At 41.3% G+C, this 21,491-nt stretch overlaps 2 protein-coding genes across 3 annotated transcripts; one reads left to right on the top strand and one right to left on the bottom strand.

Annotated features, from left to right (window-relative positions):
- Positions 1-185: 185 nt before the first annotated feature.
- Positions 186-8,953, top strand: nox1 (NADPH oxidase 1). The gene is made up of 13 exons (XM_088430874.1): positions 186-330; positions 398-493; positions 579-689; positions 1,616-1,700; positions 2,269-2,414; positions 3,741-3,934; positions 4,007-4,130; positions 4,624-4,716; positions 4,796-5,037; positions 5,636-5,798; positions 6,412-6,558; positions 6,653-6,777; positions 6,864-8,953. The coding sequence occupies exons 1-13, from the start codon at positions 286-288 to the stop codon at positions 6,988-6,990; spliced, it is 1,698 nt and encodes a 565-aa protein (XP_088287000.1). The 5' UTR covers positions 186-285; the 3' UTR covers positions 6,991-8,953.
- Positions 8,947-20,612, bottom strand: cstf2 (cleavage stimulation factor, 3' pre-RNA, subunit 2). Of its 2 annotated transcripts, XM_088430875.1 has the most exons (14): positions 20,508-20,612; positions 20,263-20,341; positions 19,258-19,427; positions 19,025-19,161; positions 18,238-18,357; positions 18,033-18,161; positions 17,670-17,775; positions 16,106-16,165; positions 11,217-11,316; positions 10,945-11,141; positions 9,855-9,979; positions 9,585-9,677; positions 9,338-9,489; positions 8,947-9,115 (listed from the first exon to the last, which is right to left on the bottom strand). In XM_088430875.1, the coding sequence occupies exons 1-13, from the start codon at positions 20,593-20,595 to the stop codon at positions 9,367-9,369; spliced, it is 1,527 nt and encodes a 508-aa protein (XP_088287001.1). In that variant the 5' UTR covers positions 20,596-20,612; the 3' UTR covers positions 8,947-9,115; positions 9,338-9,366. The 2 variants fall into 2 exon arrangements, with proteins under 2 accessions (XP_088287001.1, XP_088287002.1); XM_088430876.1 differs by lacking the exon at positions 16,106-16,165.
- Positions 20,613-21,491: the final 879 nt, after the last annotated feature.

Genomic DNA, 21,491 nt, shown 5'->3' with positions numbered 1-21,491 from the left:
CCTGTCTGTGACGTTTCGACAGCTATTTTTATTCTTCCATCCATCAAATGTTCTCACACTTCCTCATTACTCTGCCGGTTGACTTCCTGGCTGATCGGAATGCAGTCTTTCAGCTCCTGAAAGGAATACTGCACCTATTCGGCCGCTTCGATAAATTCCACCCTGTCATTTCCGCGTGTGTGTGAGTGGGCGTCACTTCCTTGTGTGACGTTTGAGGGAGGAGCCCGCAGCGTTTAAAAGTGCAGCGGTGCCGCACCTGATGTGATCCCAGTGCAGGTGTTCATCATGGCCAACTGGATTATTAACAATGGCGTTACCTGTGTCACACTGGTGAGCTCTTTCACATTTGCACTGCAAATGCACCAATGAGCATCTTTGACCAGTTTTATGTTTACAGGTGGTGTGGATGGGCATCAACATCTTCCTATTTGTCTGGTTTTATCTCTTCTACGACTTGGGGGATCAGTTCTTTTACACGCGGCATCTCTTAGGGGTGAGTCCTTCGGAACCCCCCCCCCCACCCCCCCACCCCATTCAAGTGGCAGGGAGACTCATGATTTTGCTTTTGATTACCCCAGTCTGCTCTGGCATGGGCTAGGGCCCCAGCCGCCGTGCTCAACTTCAACTGCCTGCTGATCCTCCTCCCCGTGTGTCGCAACCTGTTGTCGCTCATACGCGGCTCCCTCGTGGTAAGATGTGCAAATATGTAAATACATACCATCCCAACATTTCATGCACCCCAATTGACACGCTGACAACAAATAAGATGGTTATCTGTAAAAATTGCATTAACTTTCAACAAATGGTCACTACTTTTTACAGTGTGCGGGTTACATTTTAGCCTGGAACTGAAAAAAAATTACATCTTTAACCTGAAGCAAAACATCCTGATTTTTTTCTAAATCTCATTAATGGAACAGACTTTGCCAATGAGAGCAACACTGCACCACCTAGTGGCAGGGGTGTGCAATTACACTTCACACAGCAGAAGTAAAAGCTGCCCCCCCAATCCATGGCTCGTATCTCTGAAATCTCATGAGTTGAGTCATTTATCTCAAGGCACCACTGTAAATGTGTTAAATGTTTTTTTTTCTTTTTCTGGATTTAGTTACAACCCTCTTAGAAAATGTAACTGTATAACCAATTAGAAGAAACAGGTTCCCCAGTCATGTAAATGTTCGGAATTTATTACATTAGCTGGGTGGGGTTTCAACTTTAGCGTTACAAAATAATGGATCATCTAGTATGTAGTGGGCCCACAACTTTAGTATATTATTCTTATTTTTCAGTGTAGTTTTAGGGGGACATTTTACAATATACAATATACAAGTTAATCAAATATGTGACAAAGGAACTGTTTACTAAAAAAAAACTGTGTGTTTTAGGCTACATTAAAGATACTTAGAAAACAAATCAAATGTATTGTTATTTGTTATGGAAAAAAAGAAATATGGGTAGTTTTTAAAGTTGAGTTAAAAAAAAAACTGTCTCAGCCATGTCCGATTGTTTGGCATTTCTCTCTGCGACATCGAATTACGTGAGTCAAGTTGTATGATGACGTGGCCGTTGTACATTCTTGATTTTAAATCTAGTATTTTTTTTTTTCCTCATTCAGTGTTGCAGTCGTAGTTTGAGGAAGCAGCTTGATAAAAATATCGACTTCCACAAGTTGGTGGCTTACACGATAGCCCTGATGACAGGTGAGATTGTCAGACAGGAAAAATAAAACAAGATGTACTGATAACAGATTAGGGTTATGGGAAATGCTGATGGGAAACAGTGCTTGTAAATGTGTGTGTTTGTGTAATGAATACCTCACTGTGACAAGGTGTGTCATTTGTTGAGCAAAATTGGGTAAGTGCACCCGTGAAGGATCCTGACGTCGGAGTGAGAGCTTAAAAAAAAACGCAAACGAGAGCAGCAGATTTGCTATCTTTTTGAAAATGATTCATTCTGATGATACAACAGTGCAATCAGACAATGATCAGTAAGCAAATGGGTGATAAATGAGGATTTATCATTTTTAAAAAAATATATGGCACATATTACTTCTTTATATGTCTAGGATACATGGAAAATTAGTTCAAAGATTCTCATTTCCATTTCCACCAAGAAATACCACTGGGACTGTATATCCCATAGGCCGCGATACTTGTACAAAAAAAAACAAAAAAACGTGATAGATAGATAGATAGATGGAGATGGATGGATGCTTGGCATCCCAACCTAAAGCTGTCATATTTGACCTTCTACGTTGTGTCCCGACAGCCGTTCACGTCATCGCCCATCTCCTGAATGTGGAGTGGTACAACAACAGCAGACAAGGCGTTTACGACGAACTCAGCACGGCGCTGTCCGACCTGGCGGATACGAGAAATACCACCTACCTCAACCCCATTCGCATTACCAGCCTAGTGAGTCGCCTTCCTCTTTGCCTTTTAACCTTTCTTTTAGAATAATGAATAGATTACATTTTGGCTGTTTGGTTTAGGGCACCTCATATACAATAGCTACATGAACTAATGGGCACTCTTGTGGAACTGAAGCACGCCACGGGCGCCGCCATGTCCACCGGGAGGAAATGAGTGTCTTGCTCAACCATTCGGCATGGTTGCCGAGGTCAGGGATTGAACTAACAACACTGCAATTGGGAGGCGAAGCCAAATGTGGCTTCTTTAAACATTGAAGTTTTGCAGCCATCTGGTTTGCACACGTTTTCAAGAAGCTTCAAGGTGCTTGTCAGGTTCACCAAATAGACATTTATAATAATTAGGCAATAAAGAGAGAAAAGGCACTCAATTAATATTTTTCTCGAGAGAGAGAAGGAGTGTAGCCTTTATTTGGTCACGGCACATTCGTTCTCCAACGATACTTCTAACACTCCCCATTTTATATGATACAGAGGCATCTGATTACATGTAAAGTTGGCACACAGCATACTTGTTTATATGGTACTATTCGCAAGAATTGCTTATCCATCTTCACATTCTCTGGTAGTGCGTGTGAGCCCAGAGGTCTTGACGTCATCTCCCAGGGGCTCTGCCGTTGAGGTCTCCTTATCAGCTGTTCGCACTCCGCCGCCAAGTTGTCCTCTTGTAGCTGCATCCAAGCTGAAAACACTCTCTTATGCTGCAAATATGTACTATCATGGCAAATGTATAATAACTACTAAAAATGATTCCTACAGTGCTTCATTTGCACTATGGGGCCATCAAGTGGTCCAGAAGCCCAACAATGTTGAGAATCTTCTGGCTATTTCTTTAATCAAGAAAATGACATGAATGTGTTACTATTTGAACAAAATACGACAATGACTTTAGGGATAATTTCTTACTCATTTATAAGTGGTCAGTGAACAACCAAATGTTATACTAATACTGGCTGAGTGCTTATTTTCCATTGCTGGCAGAATTTAGAATTCACTTGACAACTTAGTTATCTATAAGTTATCTATAAAAATTGTATAGGTAAAAAGTGTATATTTTTAAAGCGATATAAAAAAAATCTTAACAAATGTTTAATACTTTTTTACAGCATTTATTCAAGTTAAATGTTTGTAATATAGGGCCCGCAGGCCAATTCTGGCCCACAAATGTGTTTAATCTAGTCCGCGAGATGATTTTGATCAGTGACAATGAACAGCGAGCATTATGTTTGCAAAGGCAGATTTGTGCTGTCGGCTCATGTCGAGCATCCTTAATGAAATGATCACGTGACAAGAAGTTTTGTTTGCGTGTCAGGATCCGCAGCAGATTCCCACTTACTTGGTGTTCACCACCATCGCCGGCATCACGGGTGTCATCATCACGCTGGCCCTCATCCTCATCATCACGTCTTCCATGGAGGTCATCCGCCGTAGCTACTTTGAGGTCTTCTGGTACACGCACCACCTCTTCATCATCTTCTTCGCCGGCCTGGTCATTCACGGCGCCGGGTAAGCCAACGCCCGCCGTGCCGTCCCTTCCCTGCCTCGCTGTCTTCTTCAACGTTCGCAAACAACCTTCAGACGCATCGTGAGGAGCCAGAGCAACCTTTCCAAGCACAACTTCACCATCTGCAAGGACCGCATCAATGAATGGGGGCGAATTCCCGAGTGCCCTCTCCCGCAGTTTGCCGGGGGCTTTCCGCAGGTTGGTGTCTTTGTGGGCGTGTGCGCGCTTTTTATAAATATTAGGGCTGACAAATTTTAGGACACTTTAAAACAGGGCTATCAAAACTCCGCCAGGAGTTTTAGTCCAGCCGGCAAGTTGATTTTGTGAGGCATAAAAAAAAGAATAGGATCGTAGTATAAACAAACTGTCTTATTTTCTTTTAAATGTTCTTTATTTATTTACTTCTCATTAGTTCGGACGGTAGTTGTTTTTAAGTTTATATTCCATGATTATGGCAATCTGGTCCACCTTAGAATCGATTTTCCTCCGGGTGGCTCCTGAGCTAAAATGCTTGACATCCATTTGTCTGGGGTTACACATTTTGGAAGATTTTTGTACTTTTTGAACTGGTGTACCATGAGATTTTTCCAATGGATAATATGCGCCTTAATAAATGTTTACCTTCTCAACTGGTCTCAGTATTTAAGATGCTAACAAAGGTCTCTTCTACCCCCCCCCCCCCCCCTCCCAGACTTGGATGTGGGTGATCGCTCCGATGATTCTGTACCTGTGTGAGCGGCTGCTACGTTTAGTCCGATACTTGCAGACGGTCCGATACCGAAAGGTAACACTCGAAGTTCCCGGTGACGTCGTTTGCGCTCGCGTTTTTGATTTTTGAAAAAGTGTAAACCTTTTCTTCTTAGATCGTGATGCATCCATCCAAAGTGCTGGAGTTACAGCTGGTCAAGAACGGCTTCAAAATGGAGGTTGGCCAGTACGTGTTTCTCAACTGCCCGGCCATCTCTCAGCTGGAGTGGCACCCGTTCACCATGACCTCGGCCCCCGAGGAGGACTTCTTCAGCGTGCACATCCGCTCGGCCGGAGACTGGACCGAAAAACTCATCAGCATCATGCAGCAGCTGCCTGAGGGCGCGCAAGGGCCTAAGTCAGTTTTTCCTCAAATGTTTTGCCAGTATGTAAACTCTGAGATACAAACGTGGGGAACTCAATTAAGGAGCATTTAATCCACCATTGAAGCAACCATAATTGTTTTAGAGTTAGTTGTTCAAAATGTAAGTAAAAAATGTTTGTGTGAATGCTGAGAGCTCAACATTCAGACTAATTGTACTGTGGATCAAAATATTTTACAAATGCAGAGTCACTAAATATTTTCCGCTGCTTTAAACACAGGATTGCATCTATCATATTCATGTTCAAGCCCTCAATGTTATTCTTTCCAAAATATACAGTTTTAATGCTATGAATGTGTGTCAAAACACTTGCTGGTGCACAAACATTTCCACGGAATGTCAAATACCGAGTGAATGCTGAGTGACAAGCCTTCATACGAATGCGAATCAAAATGATTGTGCAAATGCGAAAAAAGAATTTAGTATTCAAGTATTGTGTGTAAAATCTTCAGTGCGTGAATACTGAGACAAGTATTCAAAAAATAAGCTAACCGACAAATTAGTATACTGTTTGCATTTTTGCAATCGACTCAATTGCTTAACGTTGACACTTTTTTTTTTGGCTGGCATCAGAATGGGAGTGGACGGGCCCTTTGGTACGGCCAGCGAGGACGTGTTCGACTATGAGGTGGCCATGCTGGTGGGGGCGGGTATCGGCGTGACGCCCTTCGCCTCAATCCTCAAGTCCATCTGGTACAAATTCAAGGACTCCAACCCATCACTGCGCACGCGAAAGGTAACGCGCAACCTCACAACAACGTTGCGCTTTTTTTTTTTTTTTTTTGCTTTTGTTGTCACTGACTAAATGCACACTGGCGAATGACGCCCTTCATCTGCACGCCTGGGGTTATGTAGAACTGGTTTACTTCGGGATGATGTGAGAACTGCTTTAAGTGGCATTTGAATTTTGCAGGCAATCTTTTAGGGCAGGGCACTTAAGCTCAAAAGATTGAACACAAATGGTGCAGCAACACTTGAATGACAATATAATATCTGGGGGGGGGCTGATTAACTGATGGAACTGATTAACGGCATTTCCATTCATATCAATGGGGAATGGATGATTTAGGATCCTGAAGGCAACACTGCAAAGACAGTATTCGGAATTGGTTCCTAGCCATTGTTTGAAAACACGTCTAGATGAGCATACGTCACACTTAAGCCATGTGTGAAATCCTCTCGTTGCGTCACGGTCGCTTTTGTTCTTGGGTCAGTTCGTTTGTATCGTTCTCGTTTGCCCGATGTGTGAATGATGTAACCTGCACATGTGAACACACCCTAATCCTCTTGAAGCCTTTTGAGCAAGGTCATCATTGTTGTTGTTTTTCTGCCCGACTTCCTGGTTCCAGATCTACTTCTACTGGCTGTGTCGAGAGACAAATGCCTTCGAGTGGTTCGCCGACCTCCTGCAGGTCCAGGAGAGGGAGATGGAGGAACGGGGCATTGGGGGCTTCCTCACCTACAAGCTCTTCCTGACAGGCTGGGATCAGAGTCATGTAAGTTTGGCAACAATAAAATGAATTTTTCTGTCTGCAACATTGCATCACTTCGCTTGGTGTGCTCATGTTAAGTTCTCCCTGTTTCCTTAAGGCCAATCACGCCATGGTGCACTTTGACGAGGAGACCGACGTGGTCACCGGACTCAAACAAAAAACGCACTATGGAAGACCCAACTGGGATAAGGAGTTTGAACAAGTCCGCAAGGAGAACCCTTCGTAAGAAAATCATTGTCGCTCTGAATTAGCAAACAAAATGGCGCATTCCCTAAAATTCTCCGTTGTCTTTTGAATTTCATCTTCAGGGCCGTGGTGGGAACGTTCTTGTGTGGCCCGGTGGCTTTGGCCAAGGTCTTGGAAAAAAAATGTGCAAAATACTCGGACGTGGACCCACGCAAGACAAAGTTCTACTTCAACAAGGAGAACTTTTGAGCTGGGGGAAAGAGAACAGAAGCGGTTTCCCTGTCAGCAAGACCTGTTGGGGAATGTTGCTCATTGTTAATTAGGGCACACATGCTTGAGTGTGTTGAAAGCACACAGGCTTGTGTGTGTTCATAGCGCAAACACACACACAACTTTTCACGACAACGCTGTTGCTCCACTGGCCTGAAGTCTCCCTACTCTCTCTACCACTGGTCTTGACGATTTGGTAAACAATGCAATATATAGATATATATATATATTTTTTTTATACACCTGTACAGTGGGCCCCCGGTTTATTCCACGGTTAGGATCTGTAATTCGCTGTGCGGCAGGCAATCCAAATTTATGTTAATTAGCAAATGCGTGTAAAACCCCAGGTAAAAACATCAAAATTGTATATACTGTACAAATTAAAAATTCGTTTCAAAATAGTATAAGTGCTACTTATATATAATATACATGCATACAATTAAATAACATCATAAATAATATATAAAGGATTTGTTTACCTTTGACGTGGCGAGCTTGTTATGCCCATATTTCCTTGTGACGAGAGCCTAGCCTCGGCTAGCTTATCCTTCTTCGTATTTCTTGATTATCTCCAGTTTCGTTTCCACACCAATCATCTTCTTACTTCTCTCTTTAACATCACTAGAAATCTTGGGAACCATATTTAACCAATTCAAGGTTGAATTAAGGACTAAAATACACAATAAATACAATATTGAAAGCAAGATAAAGTCTTTAGGCAGCCATCTGTAACCCTGTGTGCCAACCAATAGCAGACCAGCATCTTACTGACCTATGACTCGGACCAATAGTAGACCAGTATCTTAGGGAGTTGTGACGCTGACCAATAGCAGACCGGCATTGCAGTGCTCTAAACTGTAATGCGGGTGATTGTCAGTATGAGTGAGCACACTGACCGCCATGTTTGAGAAGAGACTTTTTTTTTTGTCGTGTCATGAGGCAGAAAAAAGCGCAAAGAAATGTCGCGGTCCACATCATAAGGTTAAAAAGGGTTAGAGTTGTAAGGCAGGGATGTCATTAACCTGGGGTCCACTTTGCATGAGTGTGTGTGTGTGTGTGTGTGTATATATAACTATAAGTCACTTTTAAAGATGCAATAATGTTACACTATTATGACTTAAAAGAACTGGTCAAGATATTTAAAACCTGGTTATTTTAAAAAGTATATCCCCAGTATTACAATAAAGAAATGTCTACAATTAAAGTATAAAACATTGCGAGAATAAAAGTTGGAATGACAGTTTAAAAAAGTAAAATATTAGGGGCAATAAACAAAAGAATAGTTGCGCAATTTAAAAATGTCAATTTTAACGAATCAGAAAAGCAGTTATAATTCGTCACAATAACATGAAAAAATGTCAAGAAAATTCTGCAGGATATGGAAAAAAGTTGCAATATTAAAATGTAATGCACACACCCTATTTAATTTTGTACTTTCACCATACTTAAGTGTAAAAAAAAAAAAAAAAAAAATTTTAGTTTGAGCCCTGAGCATTATCATTCTTTTTGCAATGTGAGCTGTATCGTTGGAGGACATTTACGTTTAAATTTTGTATTGTGTTTTGCTCCAAAGAAGTAACCTTTTCACCAATTTTCCTTCTTTAGCATTTTGACATGTTCACACCGTGTCTACATGTAAACTTTGGCACTTTCTGTATATATGAAGAGCACTGATTTGTAATGAATTGTGAATTGATGATTTCACCTGTAGTTTTCCGCTTAACAACAGCGCTGATTTGTTTTCACGCGTTATCACACTATCTTTATACTGTCCTGTTATTTTGCTCTTAAGTGTTAAGAAACGAAAGAAGTGTTCCGAGAAAAAGATGTAGGAGCCAATGGCAGTTATGTTTATACTCCTTTTAAATGAAGAAGTCAAGTGTTGATATATTTCTATCATTGTCTATATGCTTTAGTTAAATAAAGAATAAGTACTCATGTATTATCAGTTTTGTTTTATTGACAAACATGGGGGGAAAACAAAGGATGATTTGGGTTCACACATCTGTTGGGACTCCATATAAAAAACAAAAAATGAAAAAAAAAATTACAACCTTCTAAATTAATGATGACGCAACTTTAGGCTGAGGTGACCTCGCAAATCCTAAAAGACAAAAAAAACAATGACAGCAAAATACCATTCAGAGGGCCAATTCTTATCTAATTTGTATTACATAAATGATAGTAACACTTTTAACATTCACGTTTCTCAAAATGGTGAATTATTTTTTTATTAGCTGGAGGCTATAATCATCATCTCAAAAATACATTTCTGTCACTTTAATCCACGTTATGTCTGCGATTGCTGGGCCAACTAAGCACCTACCTGCCCCCTTTATGTTGCCCGGTTGCCGATCAAGGTGCGCCCGTGGTTTTTTGAATCTGCTCTTTGAGGATGAGGATGCTCTGGCGCTGCTCGGGCGGCAGCATGGCGATCTGATCCGGAGTCAGCTGGAGAACTTGCATGATCAGGGCAGCCTGCAAATAAAGATACAAAGGAGATCAAAACCATGTGGCCATTCCTGCTGTCAGAATTCACAAAAGAATGTAGACAATCCCTAAGTGCTACCCACCTTCTCCTGGTCTTGTGTGGATACTTGGTTCTGACCCGGGCTGAAGCCGCCGCCCCCTCCTCCTGAAGGAGGAACTCCGGAAATAGGGGGACCCTGTCGAGGGAAAATACGGTCGCCATTTGCAGTGTTGACCAGAAATCTAACAATCGACATTTTAACAATGTGCACCAAAAGCGGTTTGGTACTCGAAGATTTAGTTTTATGAAGCATTTTTTATTGCATTGGGCACACTAAACACACAGAAAATAACCCAAGGAAAAAAACACTTACCGGCCGAGCAGCAAGAGGTGCGTTGGGGCCCATGTTGTGCGGGATGGGGCCCTGCATTCCTCCCGCCATGGGAACCCTCTGGCCAGCCACGGGGCCGCGAGCGTCCATTGCTCTGGGATCGCGGCCTGTGAAAAGACGCGGAAATCCCATACACACATGACTCGCTGATATTGTGTGAACCAATAAACCGTCAAACTAAACTGAATAACTGTTGCTTTACCATTTCAACATCTTCAAGTTGCATGAAACATTTTATCATTGATATATGTAAACAACTGCACTGCACTTCTTGAACTCTGGACTTATCTAGATCGATATATCAAAACAATGAATATAGCCAATATAACAAAACGCGCCGAGTGTGGGGCAGGGGTCTGAAACCCAGCGCAGCTCTCGGGAGCAACCGAGCAGTCTGTTTTCGATGCAACACTCCCCCAGTGCAACTGATTCAAATCGTCAGGATGGTTATCAGACATCTTGCAAAACTTGATGAGCTGATAATTTGGATTGTGTGCGTTATTGAAAGCTAACGGGCAGGATAGAGCCTCTCGAGGACCGGACTTAGTTACACCTGGTGTAGGGTAAGTAAGCTTATAATTGCTTATATGATGTCACGTAACATTTTTCGATATCAAGAAAGCAGTAGAGCATGCGTTACAAGCGGCAGCTGCATTTCATCTCACCAAAAATGACATGACGTTGCTGCCTGCTGCGAGCCCTCCTTCCTCTCCTCCGTAAACATCTCATTGACAATTTAAACTGCAGCGTTTGCGGTTAGGACGTCAAATCAGGTGTTATCTTATTGTGATTGCAAATGCAATTAATCATTCAGCCCTAGTTACTGGCATGCTTTTGTAACAATAGACTGCCCTTTTACACAGCTTGGATGGTGTGGCAAACTGAAAAGATGACAGTGGCCAGCATGCCCATACTTGGAAGTGCTGATGCACTTATTTTCCAATTTTTTTTTAAGTATGTCGGCTGGAAATATTTGAGTCAATATCCTTTTTTTTTTCCAGTGAGGACGTAACATGTGGGGAAAACGCAAATACTTTCTGGACTCCAGTGCAACCCAAACCATTTGGCTTACCTCTGGTATCTATCGGGGGTCCCCGCTGCTCCATCATAGGAGGCCCCCTGGGGTCACCCATCATGTTTCGCGGTTCTCCCATCGGCGGCCCTCTCATTTCCATCGGGGGTCCTCGCATATCCGGCAGCGGCCCACCGACCATCGGGCCCATGTGTACTGGCGGGGCGTGAGGCGGAGGTGCACCTATGTACCCTCGACTAAACGGAGAGCTTCGTGAAGTTTTCAGTGGCGTCTCTCGGCGCGCTGCAAAGTTAACACGTCCGTGCACTCACTTGGGGTCAATGGTTTCTCCCGTGACCGTCAGCAGGCTGCCCCCTCGGGGATCGTTGGGCCCGTCGCCAAGCAGCCCTCTGGGGGGGATGCCGCCTCCTCCTGAGGGAGAACAAAACCATGAAAACATTCATAAAAGACATGACGACATAATACTAAGCACTGGTGGGCCAAAACAAGCCACCGCCCCGTGAAATGAATTTGTGGATTGCTCAGTATTGATGTACCATAAAAAGATGCTGTAATACTAATTCACTTGTCATACATGATAAACAACATATGACTGTAAGTATTGTTATATTTTGTATTTTCAAAAATCAGTTGCTTCTCAATATGCAATAACTGGTGATTGGTATAATATTTGTCAAAGTTGCTCACTGTGAATTGAGAGAACTTAAGTTCACTATCACCACCAATTTGTTTAGTCAAATACTAGCTCATATCTGAAAAAAAATAAAAATAAAAATAAAAAAAACATTCTAAAATCTAGTAACTCGCCCCTCCAAAGACCAATGTATGTGGAAATACACTTTCCAGACTTTCAACTGGTCATTTTTTTATTCGACTAGAGACAGAAGAACTCTTGGGCAATCACGAAGCCAATCGCGCTGAACATTTTCAACCACGGTGACACTTGAAAAGTTTGACTCGAGGTATAATCTTCCAAGCCACAAATATTTTGTCCAAATCGCCTTGCCTCACCTGTTTAACTCTAGACGAGAAAAAAGAGCAACTGGGGGTGTGGTTCTGCTGTTCAACAACAAATACATTATATGAACCAGCTGAGCCATGCAAGTTGAATGCTCATTTCCTAGTGGAATTGTTGAATATTTAAAATATTAGTTAGTTAGAGATATTACATAACATTGTACACGTTATATTGCATTTGCGGAATATGAATTAGACGGCGAAATTGCCCTGTTCTTATCCATCTTGGGGGCAGCTATTGTGCCACTTCATGTGAACTGAAAATGACTTAAGAGTTGCCCCTGGATTAGGTAACCACCAATCAGAACAGACCTGTTTTCTGCGTTTGGTCATGTAAATTTCACAAAGAAACACTAACTTTATACTGAAAGGATAAATACTTTTCACGTTTAAAAAAATCTGGGGTTTGATTAACTGTGAAAAATGAGGGATTACTATATTTTGCTGCTTAATTAAGAATTCACAAATATAATTGTTGTTAGTGTTTGTTGCTACTTGGAGCTTCACTTTTCGCACCTTTGGTATTTTGCCCCCCCCCCAGCAAATGATGCGCTGCAACCCTAATACTCTCAGTCCTAACTTGGAGTCTGAAGCAATTCACAATGCACAGCCCTAATACACAAGCTTGTTCAAATGAAGGCACTTTCGTTTCGAACTAAACCACTGCTCTTCTACATCTGACACAATATAAGGGTGTTTTGCCAAGAACTTTACATGACTAAGGCTGTGCGCTTATGCTCTCTGGCACTTGAGCTGTACACAGATTTACATGTGGGGGAGCGGATGGGCCGATTGAACAGAGCGATAACACAGACTGAGGCTGACCCTTTAAGAACAGTTGAAATGCAATGTGCGAATGGGCAGGGTTAGGAGGAGGGGTATCGGTAGCACTCAGTGCTGCAGCATAAGTTGAGAGTGAAAAGCCTCATTAAACACAAAAGCACTTTGCTACTGTATGTGTTGGGGGGAAAAAAGTTTAGGGCTAAAGAGATTTAAAAAATCCACAATGACTAATTGAGCGGGAAAAGTATTCATCAAGATCAGAATCTGGGACACTAGAAACAGGTCACTTGGGTCTGATCATTCCACAGATGATATAAGGTGTGGCGGAAGTGTGATAAGGGCATGTCTCAGTTGGTCAAGTCTAGTTTAAACATACACAGCGTTATGTGGGAAACCCCCATGAAATCCCGTCCAGAAGAATAATTTACCAGCAATAGGTTTCCCTATTGCGGGAGAACAGTACAAGCATTCATTCATGAGGTAGATTTTGACACATAGAGACGTTTGTGGCCATTTGCCATCTTTGGGTTTCATAAAGTGAAATAGGGCGTAACAAAAACAAAGAGTGGGGATTTTTTTTTTGGCCAGGGCAGTACATTTCACAACTAATACATTAAACAGGCATCATTCACCCTAGGAATCAAACTAAAGAGAGAACAGGAACAATCGAGGGCAAAAAAAAAGAAGCACAGCAAGAAGCCTAATGTTACAACACAACACACACAAATGAATAAATAGATCAATTATGGTTGAAACACTTAATGCTAAGACAACAACTTCATTAATGGGTGAGGGAGCATAGCTGGCAGAAGAATGCATGCAAATGTGAAGCTACGGGTGTGTCAGTGCTCGGTTGCGTTTTAAGATTAATTATACCTTTACTGACATGAATGCTACAAACAGCAGCAGGCTGTCAAGAAGAGGCACTCGTGTTGTCACTCTTTGAAAGAGCTTTTAACAAAAAAAAAAAAAAAAAGCTCACCTGTTTGTTACATGTGTCAAGGGTACATTTGCAGCCCTTATAACCCCTCACGCAATCCTGCCCACTACATTCAAAACGCACACCTGGATTAAACTAATCCAGCAAAAGAAGAAAAGAATACTTTGACAAGTGTGTAGATATGGAAATTATGTTCATTTCTCAATGTAAAATAGAGTTGCCATATTGATGCAATTCATAAATATGCAGGAAGTGGGTATTGTTGGTCCAATTTGGATTTTTGGAGGAGGCAGGGGGCTTTGGGGATATCCATTCTTTGTTTGCTATGAATCAAAACGTAATTCTAGAGCTGCTTGACAGTGGACTAAAGTCTGTGTGAAGGCCAAACAAACAGTCCTGTCAAACAATGGTCGATTCCAAACTTTACGACTAATGTACAGAGGTGGGACCTTCGTTAGCACTGACGGACTGTCCCGTCAGTTTGTCACCGACGGACGCCCTTTTTGCCAATGGGCCAATGACAAAATGTCCAAAATAAACGGCTAATTAAAAATGTCCAAAGTGCAATTTTCATCTGATGTTGTAGTCCGTCAGGACTGTCATGACGTCAGATGTCCGTCAGACTCGTCACTGCCCCCTTTTGCCACTTAATTTTATTTCAACTGATATGTTTGATTGCAGGCTATATTGTTGCGTTTTTATAGTGCGACTGCATTCAGTCTAATGTCAATCCAATAATGGTCAGTTATCAGCACTACCAAGTGGTGGAGAACCATACTAAATTGAGGGATTTACCAGTATTGTGTCAATTCATCACTGATCATGCTGGGCCGATTTTACCAAAGACTTATTTGGAGTTATACCCTTTTTAACTTCTGGGTTTAAAAAAGAAAAACTCATTCTATACACTATCTCCCAGACCAAAAGTTAAAAGTAATGTTTAGAATTCAGTGTTAACAGATTTTTTGTGTTATTTTGCTTTTTAAAAATGTTTTACATAAAGACATGTATTGTTGATAAAATACCAGGGCATTCTGGGATTAATGATGGCCGAGTGTGGGCGTTGTGAGTTTCACGGTGGACATCTAGCAATGCAGATGGTCACTCTTTCAAGCAACAATGGCCTCCTGCACCTAATTTACATCTTGCTATGGGACAGGAAATGCAAATTCATATTTTTTAAATATATATATGAATATATATTGAATATAATTTTTTTCTGGCTCAAAAAAAAACGATGAACCGACGATGACTGAAAGGGGGACGGGCTGTGACGAATGATGTACCAGAAAAATACTGTAAGTTGCCCAACTCTGCTAATGTAATAAGTTAAAAGGAAACAGAGCTTTGGGTTTACGCTTCTTTCTTCTAATGATATAAGTCCAGAGACTGTGTAAGCAAAATATGAAATCTTATTTAATCCTATTCAAGTTTCCTTGTATGTGTGTAATTTGTAACTTTACACCAAAATTCATGTGATTCATGAGAGGGACATAAGTGGACAGAGGTGGGGATTGTAGAGAAAAGACAACCTCACTGTGCCGCTCTTGATCTCTCTCCAGCTCTGTGGTTTGTTCATTTGAGTTTATGCACTGGCGATGAGACAAATGCCATCATCGCGCCAAGTCCCTTGCCCCAACTCAAATCTGTGTTACAGCTCCTGCTACTTTTTCAATCCCACTGTGCATTAGAGTCACTAAAAGTAAAAAGAAACATCATCCATCTTGTTTGTTTCAGATTTGAAAAAACACGGGTTATTCACGAGTTTAGTTTGACAAAGAGATTGCTATGACTCACAACATTACAGTCTAATGTAAAGCACCCGCGAGGTGCTTAGATACAACATACACAACACTTCTGTGAATTAATCATCGATGAGCAGCATGGCCTTTCTGTCCATTTTACAATTGCAAAATGCAGTCCTTGAGCATAAAAGTTTGCTCGAATCTGCTTTAGCTAATGTTTGCGGACATGCAACCTCGCACAACAAAAGAGTTTGAACTGCCGAGCATTCTCCACTCCAAACCTGACTGCGACTGACTAGGGCTGGGCGATATGGCCAAAAAATAAAAATGTGATTTTCTTCAAATCATTCAGGACAATTATGATTTAATTCAAAGGAATAAAGCAAACAACCAGTTATTTATTTAAGGTTTAATAAATTAAGTAATCCTGTCAAAAATATAGGCAACGATAATGTATACTGATTTAAAATACATTTCAACAAAGATTTATCATATGCAAAAAATAAATAAATAGCTATTCATACTGTACGTGTGCATACTTTCATGAAGTAACACAATTAGGACATTAGTAATTACCGCAAATAAGTCTTGTAACATGTCATTCATCCACTTATGCAAAACCTCAATTTCAACGATTTTTTAAATGAGGACTTAATTGAATTAATTGGATTTATTGCCCAGCTCTAGTACTGACTGAGGGAGTGGGGGATGATACCTTGGGGCCGCTCGATAGCAGCTTGTGTAGAGGATCCTGTGGGGGAAAGCTGGAGGGTTCCTGAGCCAGCATTAAAGGTGGAAAAAAAAAAAAAAAAGAGGAGACAAGACTCAAGAGAGCAAAGCGGCACTTCAAAAGCATTGGGAAAGCGTGTATGACTGATGGTATGAATTCCACAGGTGACTGGGGATATTGTTGTTTTGTGACACCAACAGTGGTGCCGTTAGTATTAATGGCTGTGGCGCCCCCTAGGGATGTGAATGCAGAATGCCGTATGCAAAGATGCATGAATAAGCTACGGTCTGCAAGATATTTTGTGGCTCCCTATATCTTAATGGGTTTAAGTGGTGCTTCCCGCGTTGTATTTGCTGTGTCATTACCCTGGGCATTTTAAACACTTACAGCTCAGGGTCCTGACAGCTCTCTGACAAGCATATTTCTAAAAATGACATCAAGTGCAAAGAACAAATATTCGATAGCCTAGCCCCAGTCATGTCTTATTCAAAACCTGCTGTGAAGAGAAAGGCTGGTGAGGAGAACACCCAAAACATCGGGAGGTTGGGATGCTGTTTTTGTTGAGCACGCGGGCATAACAGCATGGCTTGAATGCACAGACAAATTTGCCTTATTATTCTAGTCAGTGCATTTAAATACCACCCATTCTCAGACCCTCTTTTATCATAACATCAAACATGAGTAGTATAAATGAGTACCCCATGTGCAATGTCTGAAGACTGCTAGGACAGGCTCCAGTACGTCTTGTGACCCTTGTGAAGACAAGCAGTGACGATAGTGGATGGACCTAAGAATAAATGCCTGGACTCTTAATTAAAAAAAAAAAAAAAAAAAGTATAAATATGTATTTGGGGTTAAGGTCCCTTTTTTATGTCGCATGTAGGGCTGCACAATTAATTTTAACCACGATCACGATATTGGCTGCCACGATTATTTAGGATGATTCTCGGCGATATAAACATTTACAAAGCCAGCAATCTAGACATGTCAAATCAAGCAGTTTGTCATCCTACCACCAGGGGGCAAACGTAAGGTTAAGACTTCATTAAACTTCAGAAACAGCAAGCAATCAAATCCTAAAAAACAGCAAGCGAGCAAATCCTGCAGCAGCTGCAAGAAGGGTAGCAGCAAGGCTTGGTTTATATGAGATCCGCGCAGCTCCACACGTCAAATGACGTCATTTTGGCAACCACGCCCCTCCGTGTGTTGGCCAGATTTTCTGCAACGCGTACCTTCCAGAATTTCTTTACCATGCAGAAAATGTGTCGGACAAATTATTGCTTGTGGAGGTTCGCCGGTACAAACACTTTGTGTGAAAAACACTACGGTGACCTAAATACCATAAGCAACTCCTGGCGAGCAGACACTCTGGGGAGATTTGAAGAGTCTGTTATATGGAGCTTCGCTATATGAATTTGAAGTTCTAAGTCAACTAAGACGATATGACATTGAAATAAACAACAGCTAGAAAGCAAGTGGCCTAACTTAAGGGAACAAGACAAGCACATCCAGTAAGTGGGAAACAATACATGATTCCTTAAATCATTACCTGGAGGCACGCCAGCTCCCGGGGCCGGCACTGGTCCGGGTCCAGGCACGACAACCATACTTGCAGGCTGCATCATCGGAGGCGCTCCGTTGACGTGCATCCCAGTCTGATCACATAACAGAAAATTAGAGCGTACCGGTGTAATAATGTAGAAAGGATTACAGTCCAGTCATTCGACAATATGGTCCTGAGCATGTAGGTATTGGTAAAAAAAAAAAAAAAAGGATTGTGAGTATTAATGAATAAAAAAGGGCATTCATTTGGGTCTGTAGTAACCATTGAACATATTCAAGAATAACTGTAAACATCAGACTGATTTTAATAGAATAGCGTACAGACATTAACGTTAGCAGTTCGACCTACCACGGGCTGCTGCTGCTGCTGTGGGGCTGCCATGTTTGGCAGGGCAGTTGGTGGATTGCCTGCCGGGGCGCCGCCCCCTTGTCCACTTGTGATGAGCGGCTGACTTGTGTTTTGGCGGTGAAGCATTTTCTGTTAAAGTGGCCCATTCATTAATAACCACACAGAAGAGTAGTTTTGAAAGATGTGCGGAGGGTTGGTCACTCACTAGGGCAATTTCAGGATCCACAATGCGCATGACCACCTGGGCCTGCAGTAAAGCATAGGCCAGCTGCGGGTTCTGCAGCAGCATATTCCTCGCCTCCTGGGGACTGTTTTGGACACATAGCTACGCAGGGTGGAAACACATTTTTGCAACAGTTAAAAGTCCATATACACTGCGTGGTATAGAGCGGCGCTTCCCAATATTAATTGAGCTCAAGTATATTATTTTACATACTGTATCTCACAACTCATCACCAACCAGAAATGTCATCAAATCTATTGCATAATGAATTTATGATCATTAAATAACCAATAAATTTGCAAACACCGTGAGAAATGTGTGCCTGGTTAAGTGAACACGATGCTATTAGTGTGGTAACTTAAGGAAGAACTGATTTATGAGGCTGAGATATTTTTTTTTTTTTGACTGCAAGTAAAACATTTTGTTTTGATCACTAGATGGTGCGAACAAACGTCAATGGGAAAATTCCATGGTAGGATTTTGCCAAAGTACAAACCCTGGAATTTACTCAAAACGACTGCTTCATGTTTAATTGGCTGATTTTGCTTTCAATTTCAGGTATGTGTCTTTGAGATGTTTTCATACATTCCGTTATGGAGGTCATCAACCATATTCATGTTGAATAGTGCTCATTTTTGTAAACTTTGTGGATGTAAACATTTCATTTTTTGGTCACACGTGGCAGTGCAGATTGAATTGAAATGTAATTTTTTCCTCCATTGAGCAGTTATAATGCAAAAAAATGTGTAATAGATCAGAAGAAGCCAACCTTCATTTGCTTCATGAGTTCAAACATCTGTTCGGGTGGGAGACTGGCCACAGCCCGGCTGATGGACTCAGGAGCCTCGTCTGGAGTCACGCTGTCCCCAAATGGAGACTCAATGATGGGTGCTCCTGTTCCCAAACCTGTTCACATACATGTTGACACAGTTATCTTCATGTCATCACACAGCACAGAGACATACCACCTAACATGTGAAACGGTAATTTTAAAACTCTTACTTTTCAGTTCTTCCTTGTTTTTTTCACTGGCTGCATTGTCAACACGTAAGGCACGACCATTGAATTCTCTGCCGTTGAGGTTGCGCATGGCACTGAGTGCAGTCTCCTGGTCTTGATACTCACAGAAGCCATAACCCTTTGGTTTTCCAGTCTCCCTGTCATATACTAATCTGAAAGCAAGAACAATCCTAAAAATCAGCATGAACAGGTCTATATCAAATATATTAGCCACAGATCCTTTAGCAATGAGTTTTTGCATAATCCTTAATCATCTGACTGTCAACTTGAACATGCCTTTCTTTCATGGTCCTCCACCATTTTTGCACATGAACAACATACCTTCAGACTTCATACTATGCTGCTAGCTGGGCATGTTTTTTAGGGCAGATGTTCCCAATTATATTTTGCAAAAGTGTAATTTCAATTCTGTGATACAGTGAAATTTTTACTCAAGGATGTCAGACCATCAGAACATGATATTGTCACATGCTTACACTGTAATATTGTTGTTCAAAATGTGTTGCTATTGTTGTCTTGAAGGAATCAACAATAGCTGGAGTCAGGTGGGCGGTTTATTATAGTATTAGTGTCTGATTATGTAAGAAGATCAACTTAATTCTGTTCACCTAATGACTGTATGTGCATTGATTGTATGTGCATTGGTGACTGAGGCATGTCTTGCCAACATGCAAGGGCAATATATTGCCTTAGTGGCTCCATGTAATCTTAATAGTTTATCGAAATTCGGTGTTAGCTCAAACCTTGGCTCACAACAACAAAGCAACAACCAGTAACTCGAAAACACATACAGTAGATTGGGATGGCTGTGTGAGAACTAAAATGAATGAAATTATATTTTTGGTTCTGTTTGGATGATTGGGAGCCATTTTTAACTGAAAAAATGCGCAAACTCTCCTTTAAATAAAATTGTGCTTTTAGCAATTGCTCACTTACATTGAAAAAAAGATTAAATGGCCAATAGGCGAATGAATGAGCGTTACTCACCTGAAGCTCACAACAAGGCCAACTTCAGAGAAGATGTCTTTTAACTGTTCTTCGGATGCTTCATAAGGAATATTGCCAACTAAAAGGTATACATAAATGTAGTTATATTCTGGGACTGAATAAGAGATAGCAAAAGCTTACTTGCCTGTGTTAGCTACACAGCGAAGATAAACCATAACAAACATAATATGTATAGCACAACTTTAAAAGTCCACAACCATAAGGAGAAAAAAAAAAGAACTTACCAAAAACCGAGCGTAAAGATCGATCAACAGCAGGGTCTCTATTAGCCGCCGCAGCAGCGGCCGCGGTAGCAGTGGCAATGTTCGCCATTTTGGAAATGGGGGACAGAAACGAATGCGACACCCGGAAATAGAATGGGACAATATCCGGTTTGCGGTCTGTCGGAAGTTCGGAGATAAGTGACCCAATTCTTTTATTTATTTATTTATTTATTTATTTATTTATTTATTTATTTATTTTAACCCTAACCCCTTTCAAGCTCATTCTTGAAAGACTAACGCTGACCCTAAGCCAATGCGAAAAATATAACCATGCAAATAAATTATTCTATAAATCCAAAGACCCCTGTGGTTTGACACTGATAAGACAAATAACCCGATTTAACATATTAATGGAGAATGTTGTGGCTGGTTTTTTTTTCAGACCAACTTTATATTTAGCTAAAGACAGGCGTTGCCTACTTATTGAAAATATGCGTAGGCTATGTTGTTGCTTCCATCCAGTGTTTCCACATCCGTAATGTTTATCTGAACAAAGGCCCCTTCCACCAGCCCAAAGGCTATTTGAACCCAGGACACCTAGCTTGTGAGGAAGAGATTCTTGCAGCTAACCTCTGATCTTTGTTCATTTTCTGACAACAGTAGCCTAACTCTTGGATGTTTCCACAGTTTTGGCTATGTTTCACTCATTGGCTGGTCCTTAAACCTGCAGAGTCAGACATACACGATGGTCGGGTTCATTTCCACCACGTGTTTAAGCATGGCGTGAAAAAGCCTTCATACTAATTAAAATGGAATAATATGGGTCTTATAAGCAATTTATGTGTGACTTGCATATTAGTCCTTAAATGATCTTTGAGGAACTCAGCATGTAAAAGCTGTGGTCACTTTTTTGCTGTCATACTCAAGAGGTGGGATGTAATTAATGAGGACAAAAACAATTAATAGAATTAAGACAAAGCCAAATCTCTGCCTCGAATCATCACT

This window comes from Hippichthys cyanospilos, chromosome 13 (assembly GCF_059441005.1).
Source record: "Hippichthys cyanospilos isolate Australia breed blue-spotted pipefish chromosome 13, RoL_Hcya_1.0, whole genome shotgun sequence".
NCBI lineage: Eukaryota > Metazoa > Chordata > Actinopteri > Syngnathiformes > Syngnathidae > Hippichthys > Hippichthys cyanospilos.
Note: the sequence above shows the minus strand (reverse complement) of the source record. Positions and strands in the feature narration are given on the sequence as shown.

Excerpts from the sequence above, each read along its gene's own strand:
- cstf2 (XM_088430875.1), bottom strand. The coding sequence starts at position 20,595 with ATGGCGAACATTGCCACTGCTACCGCGGCCGCTGCTGCGGCGGCTAAT. Across the intron at positions 18,162-18,237 it reads TGGATCCTGAAATTGCCCTA|AAAATGCTTCACCGCCAAAA; the intron begins GTGAGTGACCAA and ends CCACTTTAACAG. Across the intron at positions 17,776-18,032 it reads AGCAGCAGCAGCAGCCCGTG|ACTGGGATGCACGTCAACGG; the intron begins GTAGGTCGAACT and ends TTATGTGATCAG.
- nox1 (XM_088430874.1), top strand. The coding sequence starts at position 286 with ATGGCCAACTGGATTATTAACAATGGCGTTACCTGTGTCACACTG. Across the intron at positions 4,131-4,623 it reads TTGCCGGGGGCTTTCCGCAG|ACTTGGATGTGGGTGATCGC; the intron begins GTTGGTGTCTTT and ends CCCCCCTCCCAG. Across the intron at positions 4,717-4,795 it reads AGACGGTCCGATACCGAAAG|ATCGTGATGCATCCATCCAA; the intron begins GTAACACTCGAA and ends TTTTCTTCTTAG.